The following is a 12,342-nucleotide window of genomic DNA, read 5'->3' as shown; positions in this document are numbered from 1 at the left end:
GATGAATATACTATATATAAATAGTATAATTGTCCCACATCGAAAGATTGATATAAGGTGATGTGATCCCTATGATTATAAATATGAGGGATATTTGGAACTTATGTATCCACCCAAAAATTTTTAAGTCTCATAAATATTAATCTTTTATTTTATTTTTTTGATAGAGATATTTTAATAATATGTAAACAAATCATTAGACATAGAATGTAAACATTAAACCCTTATAACATTTTTTTTTTTGCATTATAAATAAATTAATTACCCCGTTGCAATGCACGGGCATTCAAACTAGTATATATAGATTTTAAGCGTATTCAAGTGTGTCGCCCCCAATGGATCGTGTCGTGTCGTGTCTGGGTTAGGCTTTCAAACTTCCGCCCAAGCATGGTCCATGTTGATCAGTTTATACTAGGCCGTGTCAATCTCATATTCTCATATCGTGCTAAAATGGGCCATGGTGTGCTAGCCTAAGACTCACGTACCCAGTTCCATCTTTAGATGTAACTGATCTAGCCGGATCAGCTTGACCACTACAACCTGAGTTCGAGTCGAGTTTAAGGCTAAGATCGGAAATTCTTTTGAGCTTGTTTTTCTTGTAGCAAAATTTTAATATTTTTAAATTTTACCAAAATTTAGTTATATAAAAATTTATAACCTTCAATATACCACATAAAATAAAGGAGTTTTTTTTTTTTTTTTTTTTCATAATTCGATTATTTTAATAAAGGTAAACAAATAATCGAGATGAAGTATTCCGTTTCGCAAATCAATTCATCAAAGCCGAACCATAAGTCCGTAACCAAACCAATATCATCAAGTTTCGCCGACTTTGCTAGCCATAAACTAACCAATACTCTACAGCGCTTAAGCTCGCTCAACTCAATCTTCTAATCACTTCCTATAATCCTTACCATCAATCAAGATTCAGGTAAGCTACCTCCTTTAATTAGGGTTTCATCTCATTGTTTCAATTTTTGTTGTTTTAGTAGTAATTTTGTAGGGTTTAATCCTCCAAGATACGAACTTTCTCCCTGATCAATCAGTTAATATGAATTTTATTGATAATCTGTTGATTTTAAGGTGATTTCATGATTTGGGTTTGATTCTAGTTTGCCCAGATTAACAAAAGATTAAAACTTTGAAACCACCCAAATCTTTTAATTTGATGTTATTATGGGTTTTTCCCCTCTTGTTAAATCATGGGTTTCTACTAATTTTGAAGTTTGATACCCCTCCGTCTCAATCGTTTGTTTACCTTTGATTAAAATACTCCTTACAAAGAATAAAAAAAGGTAGACAAATGATTCGGATGGAGGGAGTATGATATATGAAAAAATGTTGGTGAGATTTCATATCACACTTCTAGTTTGATGAGTTATGGACTCATTAAGATTTAAGTGGAACAGTGTTGAGGTATAGAGGTTGCATTTTTTGATGCATTGAAGTTTGTTGTTTGGAAATCGTACTCGTTGTATTTAACTCTAAATTTCTGGCATCTAAATGGAGTAAAGCAAAACGGGTCGCTAAAGGTTCAAAGAGGGATTTGCATTCATGAAGTTGTGATGTGCGACATTTAGAACATAGGGAGAATGCGTGGGGGTGGATAAAACGTTGAACTGTTCAAGTAGTTAGGTTAATATTCCGATAGATGAGTGTTAAGTATGTCACATTAAGGTTTTACGAGGTTGTGTGAAGAGGAGTTTAGGTGCATTAAGTTGAAAAGTCCTAATATAAACTGATTTTGCCTTTGGTGATTGGTTTATGTGTTCGGTTGTTACGGAGTATTAGCTTGCACTCTGAGAGCAGAGGGTTGGATACTAGGCAGCTTCATATTGCAATAAATTGGAGTGTTAAGTATGTCACATTATGTTTTTTGGGCTGTGTGCAGGAGAGTTGTGCATTGAGTTGAAAAGTCGTGTTATAACCTGTTGCCTCTGGTGCTTGGTTTGTGAGGGCCGGTTGTTTTCTTTTACTGGTTTCATACATCTTTATTAATTTCTAATATTTTCATGTAATACTCATGTAATAATTTGTAAATTTTTATTCATATATTTTGAGAAATATTGAAAAGAAATAAATATTACCAAAAATTGATAAAATGTATAAGAGATATATATGGGTACATTAATTTCGCCGACATATTTAAGTTCGATGATGAAAATTTTAATTTCGGCCCTGCCTAGAATTCGGTTCTGGCTACGTCCCTGGTCACATTTATATTTTTAGGGGCTGCGTGCCGGAAATTTTACTGCATTGAGTTGAGATATAACCTTATTTTACCCTAGTGCTTGCTAATGGGGTTGGTGGTTTGTTGCTAAGCTTATAAGTATACTTTGTAACTAATGTTAGCAGAAAGGACCGCGTTGCCTCTCTTATGCCGTTAGTGGTTGCGGTGTGTCATAAGATGTGACATGTCGATAAAGTATACATTTAGTACTTGTTAGGATATGAAGATTATTGAACATAAATATCATCAGTTTAATTAATACTCCAAAGCCGAGTTTCAGACAACTGTGGGGTTATGGTATGAGCCTATGACTCTATGAAGACAACGCCTTTGTGGCAATAGAGAGACTGTTTCCTTTAGGCCTTTGTAATCTTTAGCCACGTGGAATGTTTTTCATTGATTTTTTTCAAAGCAACATAATAGTGATTTTTTTTGCTTTATTGGATATGGAAATGTTAGTTCAAAGGTGAACTTTGAACTTGCGGCAGAGTGGTGTCTTTGTTTTATCGTATCCATGGAGTCCTCTTTCTGTACTTTGTTACAGCTTTTAGGATGATTAGGAACGTAGTTCATTGTTTTCTATCATGTAGTTTTTTTTTTTCAATTACCCTTATTTGGCTACACCAATCACCAATCACTTATTTTCAAGTGGATCGGTGATGTAATCTGTTTTGAGTTATTGGCGCTTCATCATTTCAATGTTTGATCCTCAATACGGGCCCTTGTTTCTATCCAGGAAGCAACATGTCTGCTAGGTTATATAGGAAAGTTTTGAAAGAACAAGAGCTGATTAAAGAAGCGGAGGCGAGTGCAAATCAAGAAGGACTACAGGATAACGCAGAGGAAGACGAGTCAGATTCTGGCGGTCCTTCTGTTAACATATTCGACCTCCTCAACGACGACGATAATAATCACGAGAGTGATCAGGTGTGCAGCTTTCTTGTGCGTCTTATTTTACATTGGGTATTATATTTTGCAATTTGCATGGAAAAACTTTTATTCATGTAGTGCAAGGGCTAAGGCTAACATTAGTGGTGTTTGTTTAACATTTTGCTTTTTCTTGTTTCTTGATGGATTTGTCTCTGAAGGCACTACTACAACACCACCATTACCCCAGTACCTTAAAGTCTCCCGCAAATGGGTCGCTTGTACGCACCCTTATCTATGTGTTAACCAACCAGAGTCTGTGGATGACCCATAATGAAAGTTGCGTCAAGAATTGTAATGAACAACTACTTCAGAATAAGAACAACTTTTTTTTAGTGAGACATTTTCCTTTATTCCTTGATAAATAAAACAATGGAATAGTGAGTCTTTGATTTCAATGCAAACAGAAACGAAGGAACTGCTCTATGTGCTTTCTTTTAATTTGATGCTACATAGAGGGAAACTTTTGCTATTCGATGTATTACCTCCTGGTCAATGTCTGATGCAGGATGATGAGGGTAATGAACTTGATGATGAGTCGGTGCAAAAGGTTGATAAGTCGGGATCTGTTGATAAAAGTAAGGTTGCTCCGGTCTCAACAGCTAATAAGAAATTAAAGAAAAAGAAAAAGAAGAAAAATAAACCGTTGTCCTTGAACGGAGATGGATCTGCCGGGCCAGTGGAGGGGGACTTAGAAGAGCTGTGTCGAATAATTAACTCTTCCCATGAAGCTGGATCCAGCAAGAAGATCAGTAAGAAGGTCCAATCATATCAAAATACTGTTAAACAGACCAAAACCTCCATCCTAAGCGTGGATTCAAAACTCTTAAATGCTGAAAATGAGCTGAGGAGAATATTTGGGTCTAAAGTAGTGAGCCAATTTGAGAATTCTAACCAAACAGGCACTTCCAGGCAAGGGCGTGGGGGAAAACGTGGAGGATATGCTCATAGAAAGTCTCTTCTTGTCTCTCCATCTGAGCATTGGCCGCGATGGGATGGCTCTTTCTCCATGGAGCCTCTAGAGTGTAAAGACGGGAACCAATACTTTCGGTAAGTGCCTTTAGTAATGTGAGCTTTATAACATTGATTTTATTTAATAGCTTACACCCGAAGTATAGGGGCAAATCACGTGCCTTGAAAAATTATTTCGCGATCCCCTTGAAAGTTTTAAACCCAGTTTCCCAGCCTGAAATTATGAGTATGCATGCATGCTAGCATTTAACTTAACTGCTGACAAGGTGATGTTTAACATTAAGTGCCTCTTTACCTTTTCTATTGGGTATAATTCTTATAATTATGCCTCTTCGCTGATATTGTTTGCAATTTGATGATTCAGGTATGTTCACTCGCCTTCGTATAGCCAAGCTCAAAGACAATTTGAAGCTGCCAAAGCAATCCATGATCTCAATGGCGTAGCTAGTGTCCTAATGCATCATCCTTATCATGTGGAATCACTCTTGACATTATCCGATTATTTTAGATTCTCAGGGGAACATCAAACTGCAGCCGATTTCATTGCTAAATGTTTATATGCTCTGGAATGTGCATGGCATCCTATGTTCACTCCATTGCAAGGCAACAGCAGACTAGAATACACCCATGAAACCAACAAGCCATTGTTTGTGACACTCTTCAGTCACATGAGAAACTTGGACCGACGTGGGTGCCATCGATCAGCTTTAGAAGTATGCAAACTGCTACTTTCACTTGATCCTGCTGATCCCATGGGTGCAATGTTTTGTATTGATTACTTCTCTCTTAGGGCAGAGGAGTATGCATGGCTTGAACTCTTCTCCGAAGAATACCAAAGTGATAACTCGTTGTGGAATTTTCCTAACTTTGCGTATTCTCTTGCCGTTTGCCGGTTTTATCTTGAGCGTGAGGTGACTTTAAAGGATGGGGAAAATGATCACGGAAAGGAGACGGCAATTGGTCTCATGAAGCAGGCTTTGATGCTTCATCCTTCAGTTGTTAAGAGGCTGGTTGCAAAGGTTCCTTTGAAGGACCAAGCATGGACAACTATTACTAAGACTTCAATTTTTAAATCTGAAGAATCCGGAATCCCTTCTTTGGATCATTTGATTAGGATATATGTGGAAAGGAGTTATCTCATATGGAGGCTCCCAGATGTGCACAAACTTTTAAAAGATGCAGCTCTAGAAGTGGTCGAAACACTGAAGCATGATGCAAGTGAAGCCAAAACTTGGGCTTGTGTAAGGAAAGAAGCGTTTCCTTCCGAGAAGAATGAGTAAGTTATACCCTGATAGTAAAAATCATTTTGTGCCTTCACTTAACCTGTTAGAGATATTGTGTGGACCTAGCAAACATGTTATTCGAGTCGGGTTTGGGCCATTTGAGTGCGCTGTCATAGTGTTATCACTTATCAGGCTATTTCGAGTCAGCGGTTACATTCTTGGGCTGTGGCTATTAAGGTTTTAGACTTTACTTTCACATTAGTCATTCTCGAGGTGGTCAATTTGAGTTCGGACTTCAGATCTACTTCAGTCTTTTGGTTGTTGTTTGGTTTCGGTCAACTCATTCAAGTTGGATTGTTATTGCCAGGTCTACAGATTATTTGTACTCCTGAAATTATACTCATCTTGCTTTGTTTTCGCATTCTTTTCAGGTATGGGCATTTACTGGTTTCAGATTTCTCAGATACAGTGGCAACTTTGCCGCCAGACAACCTGCAAAACTTCCTTGTGGCCGATCCGAGAATGGGAGACATGGCAGAGAACCAGAACCAGGGACCCCGTGGGCCAGTTCAAGCACCTCGTGAGCTGGCTAATCGTAGCCCATTAGCCGTATTACTTGAATCAATCCTGCCGTGGGTGCATTTTGAAACTGATGGACCTGGTAATCATGACCAACCCCACGAAGATTGAAGACCATTGAGTTGATGAACATTCAATTATGTCGACATCTTGTTCTTTGATGATGTTGAGGTCACCTTTTGTCGTCATACACTCATACCCACCTTATAAATTCAGATGTAGATCAATGGAGCTGCAACTAATGTCGTAGACAGAAAAGGGAAGATGTAGTGTTTATTTCAGATGTTCCTGTACAAACTATATGATTTTGGTTTCGGAATGGTATAAATCCCTTTGATATTACCCTGTCGACGCTGGATGTCTCGTGATTTATCTTCAATGCTATTCCAAAATTTCAGGAGTTCTTGAGGAAACATATTTATTCTTACATTGCAGATCTGCGGCTTTGAAGCAACCTTGTTAGTTGTAAGTTACTCCGTACTTCATTGCAGTCTTCTATGTTCATTCTTAGACAAAATATGTTCCTTTGCTGATTGAGACGGAGGGAGTATTTATCTATCCTCAAAAATTATGAACCATTGGATTCAAAATAATGAAGTAAATCATACAAAAATTTCACTAATCAGTACAAAATAGAGTAGGTAAAACCAACAGAAATAAGAACATCAAGAGTTTTTTCTGCAAATGATCGAAAAAAAAAAAAATAGCCGAATAATGCCTCAATATCTGAGAGTTCTTACTGTTGTGTTTTAAGTGTATACGCCGTTTGCTTATAACCAACGAAATGATCGTCTAAGCCAGAAGATACGAGTTCACAAGCTGTAAACTTCTGTCAAATGTGTATACTTTGCCAGACATGATATTGGCCATTACTGTATTTCCTCTATAATGTACTGTTTTAACGACATTCCCGGTGTTCGACCAAAGCCCAACTTCATGCAACTCTCCTTCACTCCAACAAATCTTGACTGTAATGCCGCCTCGGGCCTTCAGTCCCTTGACACAACCATTGGCCCATTTATCGGCCGGAAGTGCAGGCAAAAGATAAAGATCTTTGACAGTGCTCTGAACTAGCATTTCTGCTACTGCAGCAGATAACCCAAAATTAGCATCTATCTGAAAAGGAGGATGAGCTGAGAACAAGTTACTATAAAGCCCTCCTTCGAAATTCCCCTCACGATCGGGATCGACTAGGTTGAACAAATGTCTGACCATTCTATAGGCATGCTCACTGTTATGCAGGTTTGCCCAAATAGCAGCTTTCCAAACAGTTGACCATCCAGGACCCTCTTCGCCTCGTTTATGTAGGCTATAATTTGCAGCCTTGCAAAGATCCGGATCTTTCTCGGGTGTTATTGAATGCCCGGGATAGATCCCAAATAAGTGTGACAAATGCCTATGATTCGGGTCAGGATCCACAAAATCCCGCGCCCATTCCATAAGTGTCCCTTCCTTGGATATTCTGTAAGGAGGTAGTTTTGCTTGAGCCTCGAGGACTCTTTGAACAAAATCATCCTCATTTCTACCCAATTCTTTAGATGCTAAGATAATTATGGAAAATACTTCTTTAGTAATCGCGATATCCATGGTAGACGAGTAGCTCACACTCGAAGGCTTCCCATCTGGTGCAGTAAACATATGCTCGGGAGAGGTAGACGGGTTAGTTTGAAGAAAGCCGTCTTTTCCTTCAATCCACCAATCTAACAAAAATGATGCAGCCTCTTGTAATAAAGGGTAAGCCGTTTTTTGTAAGAAGTTTTTGTCCATGGTGTAAGCATAGTGTTCCCATAAGTGAGTCGAAAGCCAAGCTCCGCCCATCGGCCATAAAGCCCATACAGCTTTCCCTTTATCAGGTGATGTTTTAGCCCATATGTCCGATACTTGGTGAGCAACCCAACCATGAGCTCCATAGTTCACCATCGCCGTCTTCTTACCATTGCTCGCGAGAGAGGCTATGAAATCAAGCAACGGTTCTTGGGATTCGTGAAGGTTGCAGGAAAGAGAAGGCCAATAGTTCATCTGAAGGTTGATGTTCAAATGAGGAGAGCAATCCCAAGGCGGGTTAATGTCCTTATTCCATATTCCTTGGAGATTTGAAGGTTGAGTCCCGGGTCGTGTGCTAGAAATCATCAAATATCTACCATATTGAAATAATAGCTCCACCATTGACGGATCTTCATCTGTTTGAAATGATCGGATCCTATCAGCTGTCGGAGTCTGATCTTCATCTGTTTTGCTGCTTTTCGACAGTTTCAGTGAAACCCGGTGAAATAATTCCTGGTAGTCATCCAAATGTCGGGAATAAAGCGTGGAATATGAGAGTTTCTTTATCGAGTTCATCATACTTTGAGCGTCTGAAGTCGGATCCTTATCTGAATCCGCAGGCCTGGTGAACGGCCCAACAAATGATGATGATGCCACCAGATGAATCACAGCCCAATCTGCATTTTCAACTCTGATTTTCCGATCATCTGACTGATGAATTTTCCCGTTTTCACCACCAATTTCTAAATCCATTACCAAAGAGAACACAATTCCTGATGGATAATCCTCAGACTGAGGCGGGTTTCGTACACTTGGACAACTACCTTCCAATATAATCTGGTTCTTGTCATTTTTGTAAGAAATATGATCCATTTGGCTATTTAAATAAGCCGTGAAAGAAATCGAGCTGTTTTTGTTTGCTGAAATCTTGGTAGCGATCACTTCATCTGGATTTGATGCAAAATGTTCTCGAGTGAACTCAATATCGCCAACTGAGTACCTTACAGTAACAGTTGCAGTATCTAAATCGAGCTCTCTATGGTACGTTTCTTCTTTAAATCCCGATTTAGTATGATCAAAATCCAATTTGAAATCACCCAAAAGCTGATATACCTTCATGAATCACAAGCATACCTAAAATTAGAATCTAACCGCACCAGACCCGTTTGACAGGTCTATAAAATTCTGATAAATGTAAACGGGATCTGTTTCCTAATCTAATCTCACCCGACTTATTTGACAGGTCTATAAAATTTCTGATAAATGTAAATGGGATCTGTTTCCTAATCTAACCGCACCAGACCCGTTTGACAGGTCTATAAAATTTCTGATAAATGTAAATGGGATCTGTTTCCTGATCTAACCACACCCGACTCATTTGACAGGTCTATATACAAGTAGTCCGAAATTGTACTCCTGCTAAATGCACTGCAGAAGGATTAGAGATACATACATCAGATAGAGACCCGGAAAGCTCCTTGTCAGCGACGACAGTAGCTTCTGAATAGTTTCCATTGTTTACCAGCTTTCTCACTTTTGCCAACGCCTTTCTAGCATTTGGGTCAGTGTAATTTCCGGGATAGCCAGTCCAAAGTGTGTCCTCTACTCGGAACATTATACAAGACAATGTCAGGAATTCAAACATTGCAGTGTATCTTGCTTCACAAATTCTCATTATAGACGGACACTATCTGTCTATAGCCTATAATGAGAATTTGTGAAGGAAGCAGTCTGTCTCATTATAGACGGCTATCCGTCTCTATAGCTATAGACGGATAGTGGCCGTCTATAATGAGACAGATTGCTTCGAGTTTCAGAAACCTAAACTACAATTACGTAGTAATCATTACTACTAATCGAACACAAAGAAGTTGTTTCCAGATGATCTTCGATAAAAATTACATTTTGAATTACATCAATAACTACTACTATCTCGCAATCACTAAAACTCAAATAAGACCGGACCATTGTACACCGTACAACAAACTCATTTACCGACAAAAAATAAAATAAGTATGTTGTACGGTTGCACCATACAACAGTCTTACACAAAACCAACTACATTGATGTAAAAATAAAAAAACATTAAACTTCATTTAATAATAATAACAAATAATAACTAGGGAGTATGTTGTACCATACAACAGTCTTAACACAAAACCGACACGAATTTAGGTAAAAAATGTGACATACCATTGAGATTAATAGTTTCAGAGAAAACAGCACCATGAATCATAGCACCAAAACGTCCATTACCAATAGGAAGAGCATCTGTCCAATTTCTAGCTTCTCCTTTAAACACTATCTTAAGAACCCTACTTTTTGATGCATTATCTTCACCTTCTATACTTTTTGATGCTTTCCATAATTCTCCATTACAACCCACTATCAATAGTAATAAAAAGAGGTAAAAACATAAAGAATTAAGGTTAATGTTGTGAAAGTAGTGAGAATGGTCCATTTGACAAAAATGTGCAAACAAAAATTCTTGGTCAAAACCGTCTTAAGTAGGGTTCTGACTTCTGAGGTCTTAACTTAGACGGGTTTTTAAGCAATGTGTAAAGTAGTGATGAAAAAGGTTGATATTGTAAGGATAAAATGAAAAGACGATTCTGAGGGGTTTTAAGTTAAGACGGTTTTGGTAAGTGATGTGTAAAGTAGTGATGAAAAAGGTTGATATCTAGTGTTTGAAAAAACATGGTCTTTTAATGGTTGGCATGATATTATTGGGTGGCATTTATAGCATTTAGGTACAAATATAGAGAGATATATAGACAAGAAGACATGGGGTTTTGTTACTCTAGTCTCTAGTTTGATTGATATGGTTGGAGCTTTATGAGTAGCAATTCAGTCAATTTATATTGGTTAGTGTGAAGCATTTACTCTGTTTTTATACCTCAATAATTTCGAAGTATGGTATGAGATCGTTTTATAATGTGATATAATATTAGTAATGAACACCTGTTAAATTAATAAAAGAAATGTGGTTTGCTTAGTTCTATTAGAGGAAATTGAAGAAAGTGAAAAGAGAAATAAAAATGAAGAGGATTTTACTTATCTATAGGTTATATCGACTTTCCTTACTGTGCTTTTTACTTGAAAAACATTATTTACAAATACGATGGCTTTCTCATCTTGAATACGGGTTACCTTTTATATTTATGAATTTAACACGATGGCTTTTCCAAAATGGGACATAAGAGGTGGTAATGCTAAAATGGGAAAAGTCCCAAGAGTTCCCTTTTGTCCCATTTTACAAATATACGCCTGAACCCGGGCACTGTAGGGTTAGGGGACGGGCTGGGTTGGGCATGGTGGAGGTGGGCCCAAAACCGGTCCAGGATAGGGTTAAGAGGCGGGACCGGGTATTAGGGTGATAATGAGACGAGACAGCTCGCGAATAACTCGAGATCGGCTCATGCCAGATCGACTCGAGCTCGGGCTCGGCTGGAGAACTTAACGAGTCAAGCCGACCAAACGCTGACTCGATTCGAAAAGCTTGTGAGCGGCTCGAACTTGTATGATTAGATAAGATATCGATCATATTTTATAAAAATACTTTATCATGATTATATCTTGATTCACACATATCAATTGTCTCACTGATTTGCCAAATATGTTTATATATAACCTTAAGCCTTGTGATTGAAAATATCAGAAGAAAAAAAAATCAAAAAATTAATCATTGTATATAGGCTCGATTTGAGCTCGACTTTGCCTCGAGCTCGCGTTAAAGCTCGCAAGTTTGATAATGAGTACATTTTTTACAAGTTCGGGTAAGCTCGAGATCGAGTTTTGGTTCTTTGAGCACAAATCGAGCAAGGTCAAGCTCGGGCTCGCCTCGACTCGTTAACACCCCTTGCCGAGTAGGATTTGCTCGACCTGGGACCGGCCCTAGTTTTTGACGGGTTGGGCACATGCCAAAAAAACACCAACCAGGGGGCTGATCGGGGCTGGTTCGGCCCTGAGGTTTGACCAACCCTAGCGGCTAGTTGTTGCTACACGCTATCATGCAACTAAAGGCTGCTTAGCCTTCCATCATTGCTCGGTCAGTGCACTGAATATCTTATTGGGCCAAACCCTTTCCTTGAAAGAAGACTTGTTGGGCCAAACCCTTAAGACTTGGGTAATTATGTTTCCACTATAAAGTATTGATTTTCTAACATGTTGGAGTATGGACACATAGCCCTTGTCAAACATTCGAACCGACCCAGCCCGTCTGACCCAACCCCGTCCCTCAAATCAATTTTTGCTCGGCCCCATAACATGTGACTAGCCCGGGTCGACCGTCAGAAACTAGGGTCGGGCCCGGTCGAACAAATTCAACTCGTCCCAGTTGTTGACCCGCTCGTCGAGCTGTTTTATTTATATAATTAATAGAAGTACTGAACTGGATGACCCGCCCCACCCCTCGACCTAGACCGATCCAGTTCCGGGTCCAAATCTGTCAGGTCTGACCCGGTCCGTGTTGACCCGTCCGCCACTCCAGGTCTGCCTAGCCAAGCCCGGTCTGCCTCGGGTCAGACATGTGACCCCTTTACTCTCATATATAATATGTAGAGATTATAGTGGACATTTTTGCAGAGTGTGTCAAATGATAGTACCGAGACTTGATACCACTCAATACTCAATAGCACGCTTTCAGCT

At 39.0% G+C, this 12,342-nt stretch overlaps 2 protein-coding genes across 2 annotated transcripts; one reads left to right on the top strand and one right to left on the bottom strand.

The window, feature by feature from the left end:
* The first annotated feature begins 749 nt into the window (after positions 1 to 749).
* On the top strand, positions 750 to 6,282 carry LOC141648435 (uncharacterized). Its single transcript, XM_074457097.1, has 5 exons — positions 750 to 931; positions 2,967 to 3,157; positions 3,666 to 4,207; positions 4,494 to 5,405; positions 5,784 to 6,282. Exons 2-5 carry the CDS (start codon positions 2,975 to 2,977, stop codon positions 6,040 to 6,042), a joined length of 1,896 nt encoding a protein of 631 aa, XP_074313198.1. The 5' UTR covers positions 750 to 931; positions 2,967 to 2,974; the 3' UTR covers positions 6,043 to 6,282.
* Positions 6,283 to 6,489: 207 nt separating this feature from the next.
* LOC141648434 (alpha-L-fucosidase 2-like) lies at positions 6,490 to 10,481 on the bottom strand. Its single transcript, XM_074457096.1, has 3 exons — positions 9,889 to 10,481; positions 9,149 to 9,297; positions 6,490 to 8,808 (listed from the first exon to the last, which is right to left on the bottom strand). The coding sequence occupies exons 1-3, from the start codon at positions 10,154 to 10,156 to the stop codon at positions 6,724 to 6,726; spliced, it is 2,502 nt and encodes an 833-aa protein (XP_074313197.1). The 5' UTR covers positions 10,157 to 10,481; the 3' UTR covers positions 6,490 to 6,723.
* Positions 10,482 to 12,342: the final 1,861 nt, after the last annotated feature.

Source organism: Silene latifolia, chromosome 3 (genome assembly GCF_048544455.1).
Source record: "Silene latifolia isolate original U9 population chromosome 3, ASM4854445v1, whole genome shotgun sequence".
Taxonomy (NCBI): domain Eukaryota; kingdom Viridiplantae; phylum Streptophyta; class Magnoliopsida; order Caryophyllales; family Caryophyllaceae; genus Silene; species Silene latifolia.
Note: the sequence above shows the minus strand (reverse complement) of the source record. Positions and strands in the feature narration are given on the sequence as shown.

Bases quoted from the DNA above. Each gene is read 5' to 3' on its own strand.
- LOC141648435 (XM_074457097.1), top strand. From the start codon at position 2,975: ATGTCTGCTAGGTTATATAGGAAAGTTTTGAAAGAACAAGAGCTGATT. The intron at 3,158-3,665 runs GTGTGCAGCTTT...TGTCTGATGCAG, and splicing joins ATAATCACGAGAGTGATCAG to GATGATGAGGGTAATGAACT. The intron at 4,208-4,493 runs GTAAGTGCCTTT...TTGATGATTCAG, and splicing joins GACGGGAACCAATACTTTCG to GTATGTTCACTCGCCTTCGT.
- LOC141648434 (XM_074457096.1), bottom strand. From the start codon at position 10,156: ATGGACCATTCTCACTACTTTCACAACATTAACCTTAATTCTTTATGT. The intron at 9,298-9,888 runs GTATGTCACATT...TGTTCCGAGTAG, and splicing joins TGAAACTATTAATCTCAATG to AGGACACACTTTGGACTGGC. The intron at 8,809-9,148 runs GTATGTATCTCT...TGATTCATGAAG, and splicing joins TTTCCGGGTCTCTATCTGAT to GTATATCAGCTTTTGGGTGA.